This window comes from Vanellus vanellus (genome assembly GCF_965231255.1).
Source record: "Vanellus vanellus genome assembly, chromosome: 8".
Classification (NCBI taxonomy): Eukaryota; Metazoa; Chordata; class Aves; order Charadriiformes; family Charadriidae; genus Vanellus; species Vanellus vanellus.
The window spans coordinates 18,724,824-18,739,169 of NC_138913.1; the positions used below are offsets into that span (position 1 = coordinate 18,724,824).

Here is a 14,346-nt window from a genome sequence, read left to right on the forward strand (position 1 = left end):
TCTCAGTTACCTTCTGTACGTGTGGATTTATTTCATGGATTAAAAGTAATTTACAACACAAATAGGCACAGTTAATCTTTGGTTTTATTAATATTCATTAGGGAGATAAAAGCAATAGTAACTGTTGAGTAAATATTAACAGCTGTGAGCCTGCTGTGAGCACAGAAAATTTGGCATATTTAAGGAATTCACTGTTAGTTCATCTACTACCATTTTCTGGTTTAAATTCTCAATAAGCATGTTTGATAGAAAAATGACATTTTGAATTGTAACAACAATAATTAAATTGCTACGGTAATCTATATGTGTGGCAGTGCTAACATCTGGAAGAATTAAGCATCTACTTTATTTCTCAAAAATGAAATTTTAAAACTCTCGAGGTAATGTGTGAACACAGTTACTGCAAGATATGTTTAGAAGTAAGTGCTACTCTACCACACCAGCTGGCTGGTATACAAATAAATTATTCATTCAGGTATAGTGTCCTATTTCACAGTCCAGTTTAGTTTTTCTGCTTTACTATATTTAATATATTTATTTTACAAAGTCAGCATCTTGAATTTGATTTATGTAAATAATATGTTCACATTTACTATATATAACAGCATATCAAAATTTCTTCTTTTTCAAAGTTTGTCAAGTTGAGAGTTAAAAACCGATAAATAGTCTTATTTTCTTTTTTCATGTTGTTTGTCCATTTTTATGACTCTAATGTCTTTCTCTTATTGCATGTCATATGTCACAAAATAAAAATGAATCACTTCTATCTATGCAGAAGCAATAATGCTTTTCTGTATTAAGGAAAATGCATATATGGCCTTTAAAAAGTACCCATGTTTTATAAATCTTTGAGACATGGCAAGTAAAAAAAAAAAGATTTTTAAAAAGAAAGACAAATTGGCTTCATGGCAAGAAAGAGGAGCTATTATGTCCCTCGAAAAAAACGATTAATCAGTACCCGTGCATCCCCACCTTTAATCTTGACATTGAAAGTTTTCTGTGTTAAAACTAGAACTATTAGTGATAAATGACCTTTCCTCATGCACATGTAGGATGGTGCTTTCCCTGGAAAATTAATAGAAAAATTTAGAGTTATTCAGAAATATGTCATGTTGTCTGTTTGTCCATGGTGTTTTTTAAAATCAGTCCATTTTCCTTACTCTTTAGCTTATTAGTTACATACTAGAACTGATTCAAGCCCAGCATAAGCAACACAGGTTAAAACAGAAGGTGCATATTTCATCAAGCAGGGTGTTTTTGCCATTGTTTAACTTACCTCAGGTGAGATATGCTCTAAAATGTCTTTGTGATTTCCCTGATGATGGAGCAAACAACTGCCAAAATTACATGCTTGACGTGTACCAACCGTTGTGTCGGTTTCCCACAAGACACATCTTATGCACTTCTTTCTGTAGAACTGCAACTTTAATTTTCTTTAGGTTTACAACATGCCCTTTGTGATTTGCTGCTTGTTTTTATCTATAATTCATTCTGTTTTGCACAATCTAGTCTTGCAGGATGCAAAGCAACTTCTTAGAAGAAAGCTTATTCATGGTATTAAGCCTTTTATGAACAGCACTCTGCTGGCTGTAGTCATTGCTTCCAGTGCCAAGAAGATTAATGATTGTCTTTGTGTTTTTATTTACTTCATATTTTTATTCCAGATCTAATTTAATGTAAAAGAATGTAGTAGCACATCTGCTTAATGGGAAAGTTGAATGTAATTAACAATCTGCAGTGGTACAAGTGCAGTAGCATACTGTTATCTATGGAGAGCATAAAACCATAAACAAATGCATTCTGGTCTAACCTGGAAGTCTTGGCCAGTTTTTCCTCATTCCTTACTGATACGTAACTTAGCTTTTATACAACTAGATGCTTTTTACAGAGTGTGGATATGAAATGGAAAGCTTTTAATGGCAGAGTTTCTTTTTCAGTTATTGTTGTTTTGAAAGGAGCATAAAATTCACCACTTTGAACAAAGTTCTGTGAAGTGAGGTGCTGCTAAGTCAGTGATGCCTTTTCATTCATTTGTGTGAGCTTTGTTACCCTGCTTTGCTGCCATGCTTGCCATTCTTCCACAATGGAAGTAGGAATGTGTCAGAAGGGTAATAGTTGTCTTGGCATCATCACAATATAAATACCACTTTCACATTTATATACTCAGCTTTACACCAGAATAAGTTGTGCTGTGTCATTCACAGTTAGCTGTGAACGGAAGAGGAAAAATCTTGGTATCTCCCCAAAAATATCTTGATCTCCCAAAGAGGGAGATCAGAAATTTGAATTTCTGTTTCTGTGTAGGACTTTAAAGTGAACTTTGGCCATCCATTGGGTTTGAGAGCCATAATTTTGCTTACATGTGGGGATAAAACGGTTTCTTTCACAGATTGCTCTGTTCCATAACTTTGGCTTGCCCATGTAAAATACAGAAGAGCTGACTGTGTAAATATGAAATTTTGTTGCTAGAATTAGAACTCTTGAGATTTAAACAAAAATAACTGGTCTGTGCCCCCACTGAGAAATAATGTATTGAACTGAATAGTGATGATTTCCGTCTTCTATCTGGGCTAAAAGCTTTGGGGTAGATCCACTTGATTATACTTGTAGAAAGGCTAATTATAAAAAAGCCTTATGTATACCTAAAGGCATGCTCTGCTGCATATGGACTTAGTTTCCTAAGTACAATATACTCCTAAATACAAACTATGTAATTATCACACAGCAATATTTTGCTCAAATACCATATTTTTTGTAATAAATACCGAAAGTCTTTCTCAACAAGAGAGAGAGTAGACATTCATTTTGTTCTGGTCATCTTAACAGCTTCTTTACCATAGTTTAGAAAAAAAAAAAAAAAAAGAAAAAAGGTGAGCTTTTATGGTCTTTCTAGTCTGAAATTTAGAATCTGATGAGCACGAGATTACTCTGCTTAATTAAAACAGGGAAAAAAGTACTATATTCCAACTATATTTATAATATGATACTTACAGACAATTGGGTTGGGTAAGAGCAATTTATTTTAAAGAATTTATTTTATTGCCTTCCAAATTGATATATGATAGATTTGCACTCCCAAGTAAAATAAACAGATGAACCGTCTATTGATAGTAGATGGTTTTGGAATTCTTAGATAGTGACTTTAATACTAGCATTATGGCACCGTGTAGTTTCTTCTTGACTTGGTTTGCCTTAAATATGCTATTACATGTCATCTATTCAGAAAAAAAATATTAATAGTATCATTTGGGAAAAGGGAAAATGTCATGCCTAATAAAAACGATGACACCTAATCTTCTCTGCAGAATAACGTGTTTGCATCTCAGAACTGTTATCTGTCATTAGCCATTTCAGTTTGAAGTGTTACCATGCTTTTCTTTTCTGCTTTCAAAACCCATTTTGTTAACTACACTTTATGGTAAATTGATCCTTATATCATTCTTTTAGAGAGGTATGAATATTATCTAAGCTTTTCTTAACTTCCTAATTCATTAATATTGTGGAAGCAATGACTGATTGTTGCATTGTTTCAACATATTAATAGTTACAATATAATAATCAGCTTTGAATCCATTGCTTTGAAATTAGATTTTAGTGCAGGTAGGGCCGTGCTGTTTGTGCCTGTGTGGACAGTACAGGCATTCCCTTCGTCTCCAATGAATGATTCGCGTAGTGATGTACTTTGCATCGTACTCTCAGATCTAGCATAAAACAACCAGGAACCCGAGCCTGCCTGACAAACACGGTACCTCTCTGTTCTGACAGAGTTAACTTTGATGGGATGTTAGACTCCTTGGTTCTCTTGCTTAGGCGTGTTTTTAGCGTCAGATAGACGCAGATAAGGCTGTTCTCATTTCCAGTGCATACGCGAGGACCAGAAACACATTTAAATGAGATCAAGACTCCGATCTCGTCAAACGGGATACAGAATCTAGGTACAGTGACTATATCTTTCCCGGTGATCCATTCTTGTCTATTTTAAGAAAAAATGCCATTTTCTCATAGTATGATAACTCACTTTGTTCATATAGAACAGGTGAGTTACTGAGACAGGCAGCAACCTTGATTTTGTATTAAATCTAAACTCAACATTCCATTCCAGGAATGACAACAAACACTTTAAGTCAGTAACATGATTTGGTATCAATAAGAGTTAGAAAAGCTGTGAAGGAAGCTGCAGGCAACAGGTTTACCTGGGTCCCCATCCTATATATGCACAATGGTACTGCATGGCTCAGATGATAAGAGATGCTGAAGACAACGCTAACTTTGAATCACTGATCACTCTCGTCTTTAGGCCCCGAAGTGACTCCTGTGCTGATGTGTTTTCCACCAATGCTATATAGAAATGTGGAAATACTTACTGTGTATTTAGTTAACTTACTTCGAACTAAACAATTATTGTGCTATGTGGTTATAATGATTTTTGACTGTGTTTCGTTTGCCTATCTTCTTTCTGCTGAGCCACAGCCTTGTTTGGAAACCTGTCATTGCTAATGTGTGAGATATTCAGAGCTCTTTTGTGAAGAGGCTTGAGCAAATATCAGAGCATGTATAGATTGTACGCTTAGCAGGGACTTCTGGCACTCCAGATAAATAATATACTGGTCATTTTGAGTTTTCGAGATGTGTGGTATTAATCCTTGTTTAAAGTCTACCAGTGGAATATTTTTAAGGAAGAATAAAATCTGGGGTTTACTGAGTAAAGTTTTTTATTTGTATGAAGATGATTATTTTCTTTCCTACGTAGGTCACAGCTGTTTATTCATATGAAGCAAAGACGAGTAAAAAATAGAGGGCAAAATACTAACCACGTCTCTTTGTTTCTAGTTCCATGCACACTCTGTACTTTGCATTACAATGTTTGTGCATGGGACAGCTGCGTTCCAGCCCTAATGATCTGGCTTTGAAACGTTTGAGAGTGAGTGATGTTGCCATCTAGTGTTTAATGAACAAAGGAAGTTAGTTATTTAATCTAAATGTATACCCCAGATAAGAATGCTTTCCTTGCTTCCGTTCTTTGAGACTTCTTTGGCAATGCTGGAGACCTAAATTTTTTTTTAAATCTAATCTTAATTATTTTATTACTAACAAAAATGTACCATGTCATGCCTACTGTAGGTATTTAAGTTCTTTAACAGGTCTAGTGTTCTTGATCTGTTATTAAGCAGCAAGGTTTGGAGAGAGCAACAAATACGTTCCGAAGAAGAGCTATTTTAACAGAATTGAAGGGGTGTGTCACTACTGAAGTACCACTGAAGTGAGCCCCTGGGACCCCGGCCCTGCCCTTCACGTAAAGGGTGCATTTTTGTAGTAGAATTTTGTTGCTGTAAATCTGCACATTACTTATTCTCACAATTATTCCAGTCTATAAATTTAATTTCTGGAATGGAAGAAAAAATTTATAGTGATCTAGACATCATGGATCCGCTCCCAGCCTCCTCATCGAGCTGAAATTCCCTGACCGCATTAAAAAGTCTAGCTGAAGAATTGGTGCTGGTTTAGTATTTCAAAGAGTAACTTTATGCAGCTGGTGTATTTATGGCAGCTGCTGTTGTTACGAACAGGGAAACAACAAAAACATCTTTGCTCAGTAGAGTATTCAATGAAAGCATAATCTTTGAAAATTCATTGTGAAGTACATATCCTGTTTGCTTTTAGGCAACTTTTTTCTGTGACTGTGAGGCTGAGTATCAGGGTTCCCTGTGTGAAGAATTTGATGCTTGTCAGAGCCAGCCCTGTCAGAACAACGCAACCTGCACTGATGTAGCACAGAAACACGACGGGAACAATTTCACCTGCAGCTGCCCGGCTGGTAGGTTTTGTGTTACGCTTTGAATAATGCATTTCTGTTTTAACATTCGGTGCATATCTTTTGCAGAGCAGTGAAGTGTGCAAGTATGGAAGAAGGAAAATACAACAACATAAAGGCTGTTTTTAAAAGGCTGTGGAATATTCTTCATCAGTGAACAGCGCCATTGAAAGCACACGGCTGAACCATAGCCTAATGAGTGAATTATAACTAATAGAACTTCACCTACTAAGACCAAAATCTAGTTTATGTCAGCTTTTTCTTACTCTGTTTTTTTCTTTTTACTAGAGATTTTTATGTATACATTATAAATAACCTTTCGATAAGCATGCTTTCATTTTAACTAGTAAACTCTTTTCTTCAGTTGTACCAATCAAATGGAAGAAAATACTCTCCACACTATGTAGTTATTGCATTGTTCCTCAGAATTAACTTAAATTTTGAAAACTTTTAAAAAAATCATCAACTAAACTGAGTAACTCGTGGGTTTGATTAATGAACAAGTGTCAGTTCTCTGAAGTTATTTTAAGAACATTTGCTTTAAAAAATTTGATCAAATGAGTATAGAAATCTTAATTGAAATTAAAATTAAACTAAATACGATGATAATATGCTGCAGGGTAAATTAAAGATACATGCTGACAGAAAAAACCTTACTAAATGGCAATTATAGCAAACTTTGCTATCTGAAATGTACATTTCAAACCCAAACTCAAGTATCATAATATAACAGTTACTTCAATATATATTTTCCAAAATTATTTAAAAAATAAAAGTTCACTAAGATTAGGATCAGTAGCAGACAGTTTATTTTGCTTCCTACAGACATTTTACTTTACACTTTCATTTCTATAATACTGGTCAGTTGATATCAGAGAGACGGCGGATTTATCTGAACAAGAAAAAACCCAGAAAAATTAAAAAAGAACAAAGATGCTTCCAGAATAGGCCCTAAGTTCTGCAGAATGTAGAAGCTATATCATAAGAAGCAGATGGAGAAATTAATGATTTTGTCAGGTTTCTAATGATTGTGTCTAAATGGTTATTGACTGGCTTTAATGCTGGGTGGGTATTTGCGTGCATTGAATATATGAAAAAGGTAAACGTAGCAGTATTTCCTTTATTCTGGTCCAAAGCAGGATCATGGAGTGGGTGTTCTGATATTTCTTTAAAGATGGGAATATTCTTATTCTTTACCCTAATGCATGGCAGCACAGACTAGAGAAACTTCTGCCTGGGCTAGATTATGCGTAAGTACCAGCCCAAAAATGACAACGCCAGAAGCAGGTGGATGCAAGCGATGCTTTAATGTGGCCGCTATGTACTATCCTCTGAACTGTTTTGTGAACTTTGCAGTTCAGAAAATCAGGGATGGCAAATTATTAATGCCCGTTGTTCTCTCCAAAGGCCAAGATGTTTCCTTTTAACTATACTACTTCTGCCTCTAGGACTTCCACTTTTTCTCTCTTTGATTAAAGCCACTATAGCTAATGTGCAGCAAGAAAGGGATTTATATTTGTATTTTTACATAATGCCCTGGATTTGCACTGCCCTGAAAACAAGATGTGAAGTTATTATGCAGGTGTACTCTATTCTATTTCATAAATTTGCCAAAGGATCAGCTGTCACTTTAATGAGATATGTAAATACAGTTGAATAATGATTTAAATATAAGAAGAGAAAGATCAGAATAGAACAAACTTTGAATGTTTGAAAAATTCCTACCATTAGTGTTATGTTGAATGTGGTTCATTCAGAATTCTTTTGGATTTTGACAAGCAGTTTCCAATTAGAAAAGAAAAAATATATTAGTTTGTTATGTTTGTGTTGTTCGCTTTTATTGGGATAGCTATCTTGGAAATTGTTCTACATCAAGTAAGATTAGGCTAAATTTCTTTTTTTAAATTCCCTACCTCAGAAGAAATATAGGAATGATTCTAAAAAAAAAAACCAGCCCAAATTTCATGACGTCAAAATTTGTACTGGAATATAATTGTAATAAAAAGTATTTTTCAAGTACTTCAAAATTCTTGGGTTTAGTTGTGTAAAAAAAAAAAAGCTTTAGGGGGAATATTTATGATAATTCTGATGTGCTTATTGTAAAGCCTAAGAGCGTTTCCACTAGGGAAACTTGATATTTTCAAGGTCTACAGCTAAGTTTTGCTGAGTAACATACATATAATTCCCACTTATGTGCAAGACTCCAAAGGTATCACTGCTGTTGTTACACTCAGTCCAAGTCATGATGGTTTGTGCTTCTCTTGGTAAGTTACATATTATATTGCCTTTGTAAGCAAATGTTATTTTATTTGTGTAATGATATAAAATCTTTTTTTTTTTTTTTTTGTTATTATAATCCCAGATATCTGCATCAATTGCTTATGTATTTTTTTTTTTTTTTAAATTTGGCCTCTCCATATTTGTAAAAGCTCCCTATGAGTTAAAATTGTAGTTACTATTAGGGAAAGGCATTTCAATTTCTTGCTTCATAACATGTTAACTCAATTGTAGAAAAATTGATACCAAGAGATGCCAGGAAACAATGACTAAGTTCATGACTATTTCTTGAAGAAAATGTATTTCTCTTACATATTTTGGAAATATAACATGTTTCTATTAATGTCTTTACTGTCTTTCAACCTTGGATTTTAGCCTTTCAATGAAAAAACTATTTCTCTGAAATATAATTTATGCCTTGTTATTTTCATAACTGTTTCTTCTCTTTGTCTCTAGAACAACTTTTAGCTCCTACTGGGGGAAAAATAATGTCAAAATTCTAAATATCTTCTTCTACAAAACCCCTCCTACTTCTCATGGTATAAAACAAAGCTTACAATAGATAGAATGAAACTTTTTTTTGTTTCCATATGTGAAGGATTCTCTTCTGAATGACAGTGTAATCGCGTCCCTCTGTAAATCCTCAGTAAGCCAAATATACTTAAGTTCATTTATTTCATTCTGGAACTTGCAAGGTTGTGCTCAGTGGCCTTCACACACTATGTTTAGGTTTAGCTTTTAAGTTTTTTAAAACAATTTTTCTTATTTTTTTTTAAATAGTAAATGTGTAAGGTTATTCAAATTGCTTCATCATCGTTATCTTCAGCGGCTAGTGTTTCTATCCATAATTTTTTTCCCCAAAATTTGTGCCCACACATCAAAAAATAGTCAGGCAACACTAGCTGTTTTTATATAATTATGAATATTCCTTGCATATGGAAAAATACTAAAGAAAATTGTAAATAAGAATTTAGTTATAGTAAATGTCTTCATATGCAGGTTTAAGAAACGTTTCTATGTGAATAGGATCATGTTTTCCAAATCTTGATAGAAGAAAATGTTATGAAGATAAGTATCAGCACAAAATGAATAGGTGTAATGATTCTTAAAGTGTATCTCACCAGAAAACCGCTTCCCCCAACCCCCCCCCCCGCCCCCCCCCGGTGATTGCTTAGCACCTCTTATTTTGTAGCACTTGTGACATATTTGCTCTGAATTTCTTGAATCGTATTGTCTTTCAGATGGACAAAACATGCCCTCTAGATAATAATAAGATGGGACGTTTATTTTCGTAAAGCTGACATAAAATATTTTCTCTGATGAGTTTTCCTGTAAGCTATAATGACAATTGCAGGAAGTCAGATTCTTGTAGCAAGCTGCAGAGCAACAAAATCATTTATGCCTTTCTGTGCCAACATTCTTTTGGATACATGTTGAATTCCAGGGTAATTTTTAGCTTTCACAAACTTGGTAACAGTTTGAAGATGGAAAAATGTTTAAATGAGTTAAGCATATGCAATACTGTGGTATTATTCATAAAAAATCAGCTAAATGTGAGAACTTGAAAAAATATGAAGCCTATCTATGAAAGAGATCAGTTGATGTAGTCTTCTCTGATACTTCATTGCTGGTTTTGTTAATTCTATGTTAATTTGAGACCAGTCAGAATTACAGAAAATCACTAGGTATCCAGAGTGAGGCTGATGTCCATAATCCAGTCCAGAGGAGCTGCCTCTCGAGAGCACAGTTCCGGGTTTCAAACCACTTATTTTTCTCCAGTTTAGGTGATTTATGGGCGTTAATCCAGACACAACATACAACAAAGTTTCTTTTCTCAGGTTTTGCATTGCAGAAAATGGGATCATAATATAGCATATAAAAGCAGTAAGGTACACAGAGAAGAAAGTCTTATACATCCTTTTCTATCGTAGTGCTCTAGCAATTCCAAATATAACAATCTATGTTGAGAGCTATTTTATGGTGACATCAATAGATTTGAACAAGTATTAGCTTGCCCAAAAGACTTTTAAATGTTAATTTGGATTACATTAAAAAGAATTATTTGATCAAAATAAGATATTTTTTTTCTTTCCCTTTTCTCCCCTGCTAAGCAAAATCCTTATCCAGGCATGTCCTCTATCTCACCTTGGGGTCTTTACCTTAGATACCTTTTCACAGAAGTGTATTAACAGTGTCACCTAGTCATAGCTTACTGGTCTTTAACACTAGCCATTGTGTTAAACATGCTTGTTATGGAAGATAGTTACAATTTTATGTTGGGTTCCATTTAAAAAATAAAACGCCTCTGTGTGTAGTTGCTTCTTCAGTCACGCATCCAAGAGAGATTCTTGGAGGTAAATAAAAATTAGAAAGGGGATTGTGTGGTATTTATGAAGGAATTTAAGTTTGGAGTGTTTAATCACTTAGATTGTATTTTGTAAGTGTGTTCATTTTGGGGGGATGTGGTATAGACATCAGACATATGGAAAAAAGCAGACTTATGGTCAAATAGTACAGTACACACAATCTGTAGCTTGTGAACTTATAGGAGCTTATTTGGAAGAGTTTGCAACTGTGCTGAGCAGTTCTTCACAGCTCCCACTTAAAATAAACACTCTTTTTGAAGCCCAGAAGTAAGAGCAAATGACAGTCATTCAGCATATGCACAAGTAATTCATAATGTCAAGCCTTGTTGAAAGTCTTGTTAAAGATTATTGACTTGAGATTCAAGATGCCTTTGAAAATAATTCAAAAATTACTTCTGTCTTGGTTATATGAGGACCCAGTACTAACCTCTATTATACTAGTGTTGTCAGAATATTGCTGCTGGTAAAATACAATTGATATAATCTGTAGATATCCACTACTTATATATGTTTCTCCAGTGAAGTATACGTTCTAATTAAAATTCTCATTTTATAAGAAATTAGAAGATTGTCCTGGATTCTATTTCTCACTTTGTTTAATTTTATTCAAGAAAACTAATGGTACTGGTTGAATGACCATTAATACACTTAGTGATAAAACATCGTTTTCGCTATATTTTCTGGATGTTGTGTGCTGTTTTGTAGGTTACACCGGAGAGCTGTGCCAGTCAGAGATTGATCATTGCATCCAGCAGCCATGCCAAAATGGAGGTACCTGTTCGTCCAACATCAATGGATTCAGTTGTCAGTGCCCAGAAGGTAAACAGCAAAGACCTATCTAGTACCTCATACAAATTGGTGTTCTGTGCAGTATACCTAGCTTAAATTTGCAGTTATATTTGTATGTATTTTTAAATATTTTTAAAATTGTGCCTTAGGCCATAGTTATAAGCAGGGAAAAAAACCCCAACCCAGACAAGAAATCTTTGTATAATCAGCAGTATTGTATAAAGTATGTCAGGAGCTTAGTGTTTCGGTGTATGTGGCGCAGAAACGTTCTCTCATTCTCTGGCACCTCTACAGAAATCAGGCTCCAGCACTGTGAGAAAGGTGAATCTGAGGATACTTAGGGTGTTGTCCAGTAAATGTGTGAGAAAAGATGCCTCCCTTGTAGTATTTGCATATTTCTGCATAGGGGTCAGTTGGCTAAAATGTCTGTAAGAGCAATAAGTCAAACCTAAAGGAATGATTTCAGTACCCCTGAGTTTTATTTTGTTCTCCTTTCTTTTTGGACTTATTTCTCTCTCTACATGAAAGCCTTTCAGTGATTCTCATTGGTACACACTGTAAATGTAACAATGTGAAATGAGGACACTACGATGCTAGTGTATGCTTTTGTAACTGACAGGAATGGCAGATGACTAAATTGCTCATAAAAAAATTATCAGGAGTGAAAGCTCTCAATTATGAAACCTTCTCTTAGTTATTTATAATTAAGATCAGAACCTTGAACTAATTATATTTCTGTTCTTACTTTATCTGTGGATGTTGGCTTTATTCTGTCAGGAACTTACGCTTGCTCTAAGGGAACAAGTCTTTGATAAGCGTTTTGGTAATATACACTTGCTTAATAATGGAGATTATTTGTGATTTCTTTAGATTGATTCCTTGCTTTTCTAGAGTGTCATGCTTTAATGAGTGACCCACTTAACAGCCGTGTTGAAACACAGACACCCACCTTTTGACAGCAGTACAGATCTTCCATTTGGAAGAATTTTGAAAATTGTTTGCCTTATAACTAGTAGCAAAATTCAGTGGGAAAATTGTTAGATGTTAGACTTGGTCAATAATTTACTTACATTTTTCTTAGGAAATCTGTTCAAGTAGCTTTATGGATTCTTCGCAGGAAATGATCTTTACAATAACAACTGCTTGGAAAAATAGCTCCTGGGATTTTTGGTTGGTTTAGAACTGCCACATTTGTGTGTGGCATACCTTAATTGCTTGCTCCCGATCACCTATGAATCAATGGGCTGACCACCTCTCAACTTCTCTCCTGCCACCATTTGAGACGCTGGCCATGGGACAGGGTGACTGGTGGGCTGAGGTGCCTAGACGGCCGCGTCGCCCATCCCCCGCTGTGGGTGTGCTGTCGTGCTGTGGCTGGGGTACGGTGCTTGTAGCGTAGCTCTTCGGTGCCCTGCTGAAAGGCACTTGTGCCTCGGTTGCTGTGCGGGGTTGTGGCTGCCCTCCTGCTCAGGGAGCTCGCGCCAGCGGCAATTAGCCTGTGAAGGGAGCGGGACAGGCTGCCAGCTCCGCCTGGCCTGCGGGCCCTGGCACAGCAGTGATGCTGCTCTTGCAAGAGCACCAGCTGGCTGTGCCAAGGGCCCCGCGCCATTCCCCTGTGCCGTGTGGGAGATCTGGAGCACGGGAGAGGAAAACCTTCCCTTCATCTCCCTCCAGAGGTGTTTTCTCCAAAGAGGGTGACGGAGAGGTTATTTGATGTGCCGCTGCTTGTTGTGTAGCATTCTTACTTATAGCAGCTTTTCTGCTGCAGAAGAACCAAGTCACTTGCACCTCTCTTTTCTCAGTTTTACTTGTGTTTGGCTATCTCCGTGTTGTGCTGCTTGGTCCCACAGTCTTGTTGCCTGCTTTGTTTCTTGGATACTTGTCTTCTGCTTCATTCTTTGCCACTGATCCATATTTGTGTTTGATAATTTTCAATTGTTTCTGTTGTGTGCTCTGCTTTAAGTAGGCTTATTTTGGCACTGTCATTCTGCTGTCTTAGTATTTAGGTTGTATGCTTTGCTCTTCTTTCTTCTGGGCACGTTGGTACCATTTTCTTAGTATTCTGGTATTTTTGTTTGTTGGCAGCTCTGTTCTTATTATGTGTTACAAACCTGTGCTCCTTTTCTGCTGAGGATCCTGAGGTTTTCTCTGATTTCTGTTTTTTCCTTAAAGAAACAATGTGCTTTTTTGACCCTTCCACAGGAAAGAAAAAAAATAATACTTAGCAACTTCAAGAAGTACCTCTCTGCTCAGAGACTTTGTCGATAGGCAAACATGCTTTTTGGGTCACCTGTTTGAAACTTTCTATGCAGAGTTACCAGTTGTAGTCTCTCAGTGTCATGTCTGTGTTTCTGAGAGCAGCCATGTTATAGAGCAACGATAGAACTGGGGGAAGAGCTGTTACTCTGATTGCTTATTTATGTGTCTAACACGCTCCATGGTATAAATGTTTTCAAAAAGTACTGGGGCAACACAGGAAAAAATTGTACTGAAATACATTTGCAACTCATGTTAGAATCGGTTTCTGTACATTGACCTGTATTATTTCCAATGGAGAAAAAGCCTGTGGAGGGGATAGAAAGTTTCGGGAATCACTGTCTGGACTGCCCAGGGCTATTTCCCCTAGAAAGATTAGTGTTGTATGCACCATGTCTGATTCTCAGTCACTTGGACATGACAAAGTCATTCTTAGGTTTGCAGGAACAAACACCATCTTGTGTGCACGGTCCCTGTTCTTGAGTGAGGCTGTGATAACTCAACAGTAGCCCAGAGGTTCTTCCGGACTCCCTAATAATTACTGTTGTTTCAACGAGCGAATGCTTCCCATGAAGTTCCGTAGCTGTGCTTCCTACCCATGGCCTCACCATAGTGAGGGGAGAGCATTGGTGCAGAAGTGACACAGTGTGCCTGCAAGGGCCAGTGCTAGTGCTCTGGAGTAGCCTACTGGGCATTTTAGGTAACAAGGTGTTGCTTTTCCATCTTTTTCTGGAAGATCTACTCATGACAATGAGCTCAGGAATTCAGATATTTTGTGGAGGGAAAGAAAGGGTTGATTTAACAAAATATATTGTCTATATAACAAAATATGTTGTCTAAATTTAC

General features: G+C 36.1%; 1 protein-coding gene across 2 annotated transcripts in view; it reads left to right on the forward strand.

Annotated features, from left to right (window-relative positions):
• Nucleotides 1–14,346, forward strand: part of DNER (delta/notch like EGF repeat containing) — a gene marked incomplete at both ends in the record, with an annotated part of 129,319 nt that overhangs the window by 79,468 nt on the left and 35,505 nt on the right. For both annotated transcript variants that reach the window (XM_082487091.1, XM_082487092.1), the window contains 2 exons: nt 5,662–5,815; nt 11,161–11,274. In XM_082487091.1, the coding sequence (XP_082343217.1) occupies nt 5,662–5,815; nt 11,161–11,274 (268 nt within the window). The remainder of the gene's footprint in view (nt 1–5,661; nt 5,816–11,160; nt 11,275–14,346) is intronic.